Raw genomic sequence first — 5,538 nt, 5'->3', positions numbered from 1 at the left:
CACACTTTTTCAAGATTATTCTGCTGAATGCTGTTCAAGAAGGAAAGCTTGTAAGTATGCTCAAATTTATAAACTAGATTCCTCTGAAAATCATATGCTAATTATACACTTCGTACACTTCATCTTCTTTATTTGTGATTCTTGAAAAAATGTACATTTGTTACATGTAGTCAGAAAAACTTTCATTTTGCAATACGTAGGTTACACTTTAAGAAGAACACAGTCACATAACAGAGTACTTTTGCATCGTACACTTTTATATGAACAAAAAATGAAACAGGGATAAGCGCATGGTAGAGACTGAGGAAAAATAAATACAGAGCAAATGCTGATGGCATTTTCTTGAAAATGTGATTGGGCTTATAGGGTCACCACAGATGTATAACTCCATTTAAACTGTGAAACTGTGTCCTGGGATCAAACTAGGATACAGAAATCGTTCACTCTTTTTATCATTTGTTTTTTAGAGTTCACAAACTTATGAAGTGGCTAAGTGGCAAAAATTAGTACGTCTAAATCCAAATCCTGCCCATAAACAAAAGTGGGTCATCTTCAATGTTTCCCCAACACCCCAAAACCAAATCACAGACACATTATCAAAATACAACATTTCCCCAAAATTTTTTACATTTCAACAACAACAGAGAAATGTAAAATGTTGACAGCTGTTGATGGTTATTTTGGTTATAAGATTAGGTTGTATAATTTGGTTTCAAAATTCATAAGATTTGTTACTGTTATAGCTATTAAATATAACTGGGCTGGATTACATTTTATTTTGTTTGATTTTCTTTTCTTTTTTGTGTGGGGGTGGGGGGCTGTAACTAAGAAGTATTCTGCCATCATTCAAACTTTTATTTTCTAGCATTGTGTATAAGGATTGATTGCATGTGTTTATTTCCCTAGCCTGCATTTATGTTATGGAGATTCTTTTTACAGCGGATTCTAGATAAGTTCGTGCAGAAATTTGGAGTGGACCTGTCAGATATGGCCTTTCTCACTATTCCAAATGGTAGAAAATGGAAAGTCAAGTTGACACAACATGCTGGGGGGGTTTGGTTTCAAAATGGTTGGTCCGAATTTGCAAGCTCTCATGGTGTAGCCGTGGGCCACTTGCTGGTTTTCAAATATGAAGGAAATTCACAGTTTCATGTACTCATATTTGATGCCACTGCAACAGAAATAGACTATACTTTAGACGACGAACTCCAAGTTCATAGGATCGAAGATGATGAGAGTGATGACAGCTCTGTTGAAATCATCAAACACTTTTATAGGGGAGAGGGTTCAGGTTTGAATGTTACACTTTTGTAAGCAAGTGGTTGATTTGTTTAGCTTCTGCTCTATTAATTTTATGTGCATGACTTCGTATTTTCAACTTCTTTCAGGATCAGCCCATCCTAAGAAAGACGGTGGTGTAGCTAAAAATCTTGTTATAGCCAATGCTTTTACATCAGAAAATCCCCTTTTCACTGTTATCATGCGTCCATCCTACGTTAATGGCAAGGATCGTGCGGTAAGCTTTTAGCTTCACTAAAATGGAATATTTTTGTAATTTAGAAATGCAACTCCCATTAACTATCATTTTTCATAGATCAATTAGAAAGATTGTCACACTAGATACTTGTGGCTGGACATTTTGTTTGGAATTATTTTTTCTTATTTGTGTTTTTAGGTGAAAAGATGTAGATCAAATAGATACTTGTTGCTGGAATATATTTGTTAAATATATATTATTGTTCCTTGTACAGAGTTTACCCCAAGACATTATCAACTACTTACCAAGAGACGGGTTTACCAAGGACTACACCAAAGCAAGTATACTCCCTGTCAAGCTCCAGATTGTGGACCGATTATGGCCTGTGAAGCTATACATTTATGAACGACGTGGGGGTTCATCATGTGTCGTATCAGCTGGTTGGACTGCATTTGTGAGGGAAAATAGTTTGCAAGTAGGAGATGTTTGCGTATTTGAGCTGATTATGAGGGACGGTGTTCTGTTCAACGTCCACATTTTCAAGTGCCAAGACTAAGTGGTTAGGGTGGATGCAAAGTGATGATAATATTATGTGATGTTCAGAGTGTGTTTACTTTGCAACTTTACTATTCATCCCTATTTTGTTCATCCCAGTTTGCAACTTTATTGATTGGGTACTTTTGTGATGTTTAGAGTTTCACTCTTGGAAAAGTTTTAATTACTATGATGAACTTTCATATGTATTTTAAAATGAATGTGATGCTGTATTTTTTTTCTGCGCTTTTGTTTGGATTTTGGCCTTTTTGCATGTCATTCAATTATATTACATTGAATGGCGACTCTTGGATTTTATTTTAGGGGGGTCAACATTGTTATTGCTATAGGATTTTGTTCTTTTTAGATGACATTGTTGTATGTTTTGTATATATTGTAACACTTTAATACAATAACACCATGTGCAACATAGGTTAGTCATTATTTTTGATGTTTGCAAATTTAGATGTTTAAAAAATAAGTGAGAAGTTAATCCATCAATTGTGTCAATCAATATAATGTGGCAAATTGAAAAGCTTGATAGCTAAATTTTCAAAATTTCACTTGGTAGCAATTTTTCAAATGTTATAGATGAAGTTGGAACTTCTTGTAAACTGCAAGGACTAAAATAGGTACTGTTTTCTTCAATGAACTTGATGAATCGTTGCTCAAAGAAAAATATCATTGTTTCCTGAAAAATCTTTGTATCTTACAAATGAATAACACAAAATACTGGTGAAATATGTACCAATACGCTATTTGCAGCCAAATTTTCCACGGCTCCTTTGCCAGCTAAAAAACCACGAACAAGAGGACTGTATGGAACTATTCCAATGCCAAGCTCCCTGCATGTACAAAAACATTAAAATTCGAGAGAGCATACTCATGCTTCTGGATAAGATAATTAAATTATATTGAAATCAAATCTACACAAAATGGATGATATTTTTTTTTTTTTTTGTTGCAGTAGTCCTTCAAAAGAACAATAGTGTTGCAAAAGCAAGGATGAATATAAGGGGAAAATAAATAACAATAGTGTTGCAAAAGCATCTGGACCAGTCCAAATATATGGGCTGGGTGGGTGCATGTATACAACGTAACTCGATTTTCCAAATCTCGAGGAATTTGAATTCTTGTGAGTGTCCACTGCACAGAACTCGATTTAAGTGGAATCGAGTATTGTGGCAGGCCTACCTTTAAACTTCGATTCGTCTTGGACTGCATCTGGACCAGTCCAAATATCTGGGGGCCCAGAAAAATAACTCGAGTTATGTATAATCGAGTTATTTGAAATTAACTCGTTTTCTGTAACATCGAGTTATGAGAAAGCCGTTCCAACATTAATTGGATTCTTGTTATTTGTGCTACACATAACTCGATTTACGGAGAGTCGGTTTATGTGTAAGCCCTTGTGCTGAAAATTTGATTGCATGTAACTCGATTTACTGAAAATCGAGTTATATGGACATTACATTCTATTACCCATTTTTATTAAGTCTTCCCCAGTTCTGCAGAACTTGCAGCTGTCCGAAATTACATCTTCGATTGCTCTCGCTTCATCCGGCTAAAACCCACAATTTCCCGCGCAAATTCGTCGAGGATTTTACATAGTAAGACTCTTTTAACGGTTGCTGTCTTTGAAATTACACATTGTTGGTGCATTATTCTCAAATTTTGCATTTTGATGCTTCACACTTCTATGTCTATGTCTATGAAGATTGTGATGAAATTGGGTGTTTGCCTAGTCAAATGCATTGTTGTTAGTAAGGTTGCCTATGTCATAGGTTGTCTTCCTTCCACAAAATGAACTTGCCAGTGGCTCCATATGTGTGTGGTATAGATATATGCTGGTTGTATGTCTGAACTGTACATTGTGCAATTTATTTTCTGTTTTTTGTAGAAGCTGGTGAAAATTACTACATGTAGCTACAATGGTATGATATATGTCAGTTCCTAAATCCACTTGTATGTTTCCTATATGATAAGACTTCTGTTATATACTCTAGGTCTCTAACTTCAAATTATTGACTCGGACCAAAATGCATTACAATTATTGCACCAACTAAACAACCCGTGAATAAGAATATTGTTTTTTCATTGTGTTGTTGTAAACTGCTGTAGACAGTATATTGTGTGCATGATTTTCTACACATGGTAGCTGGTTACTCTTCAATTTTTGTTCTCTGCTTCAAACTTCATTTTGGTTCTGTTTTTGTGTGAGCTGATCGTGTTTGCACTACTGACCATCGATTAGTTATGGGTCCGAAGAGGACTAAGAGGGGAAAATGCAAAGCTGCATCCGAACCTGAAGTGGTGTTTGATCAATTAAGGTTCCTCACGCCAGAAAATGAGCAAACCTTTGAAACCTTGATTAAGTGTAGGCGTATTTGGGGAGAAAGGCAAATCAATTTACAGGAACTGCATCCTTTTGTTCGTGAGAATCTACAGTCTAGGCATTGGCTGTCCCTATGTACATACATACAACCCCCTCCAGCTGACTTGATTAGAGAATTCTATTTGAATCTATCGGTGCATGAGGATCTTGGTGGTCACAAGGTGACATCGTCCATACGTGGTGTACCGTTTACAATAACTAGGGAGCACGTATCTAAAGCCCTTGATGTACCTATAATTTGTACACCTACTTATCCAAACTCTATGTCTCCTCGTATTGATGATGTTATGGATGTTCTTTGTGGACAATCAAACAATCGGGATTCTGGCCGAAGTATTAGCTCAAGTGAGTTGACTGAGCTTAATTATATCTTCTTTAGGATAGCTTGTCACAACATTTTCCCTATCTCTCATATCCATACAATCCCTGTAGACAGGTGTATCTTGCTTTACGCCCTTGTCACCAATAGTTCCATTTGTTTTCCTTCCCTTTTCATCGAAACCATTGTCAAGGTGCGTAGGAGCAAGTATAAGAGGCATGCTTTGTTTTTCCCAGTTCTCATCCATAGGGTCCTCAAATATTTAGGATTAAAGAACTTTCCTTCCCACGAGTTGGTTCACATCCAAGCCCCTATAGGAGCCAAATTTCTGAAACAGCGAACTGCCCAAAAGAAGGTTGTCGACCTCAGTGTTGGTCCATCCAACAGACCACGAGTACGGTCTAGTACTGGAGATGTTCAAGATGAGCACATGCATGGGGATCCCACATCTGTTGTTGCCGAGGATGGTGATGATGAGATAGATGTTGACACTGTTGATGCAGCACATACATGCCCTCTTCCTCCCTCTCTTCATGCTATGATGGAGACCGTTATGACGACTCAGGCAGCCCATGGTCAGCTTCTACATGGTCTTCTTGCCGAGGTTGGAGCTATGCGAGCGGACTTAGCTCACTATAGACGTCCTGTTTCACCTTCTACACCATCTGACTCTTGATGATTCCCATTGGGTATTGTACCCAAGGGGGGGACGATTTTCAGTTCGTGGTTGCTATAACATATTTGGAGAATTGTATGACAGTTCTATATTTTTTTATTTTAGTGGCAATTTGAAGAACATGGTATCCGTTGAAA

General features: G+C 37.1%; 1 protein-coding gene across 1 annotated transcript; it reads left to right on the top strand.

Moving 5' to 3' along the window:
- The first annotated feature begins 987 nt into the window (after positions 1-987).
- On the top strand, positions 988-2,033 carry LOC115966422 (B3 domain-containing transcription factor VRN1-like). The gene is made up of 3 exons (XM_031085658.1): positions 988-1,291; positions 1,389-1,516; positions 1,752-2,033. The coding sequence occupies exons 1-3, from the start codon at positions 988-990 to the stop codon at positions 2,031-2,033; spliced, it is 714 nt and encodes a 237-aa protein (XP_030941518.1).
- The last annotated feature ends 3,505 nt before the right edge of the window (positions 2,034-5,538 follow it).

The sequence above is a fragment of the Quercus lobata genome, chromosome 11 (genome assembly GCF_001633185.2).
Source record: "Quercus lobata isolate SW786 chromosome 11, ValleyOak3.0 Primary Assembly, whole genome shotgun sequence".
Classification (NCBI taxonomy): Eukaryota; Viridiplantae; Streptophyta; class Magnoliopsida; order Fagales; family Fagaceae; genus Quercus; species Quercus lobata.
Note: the sequence above shows the minus strand (reverse complement) of the source record. Positions and strands in the feature narration are given on the sequence as shown.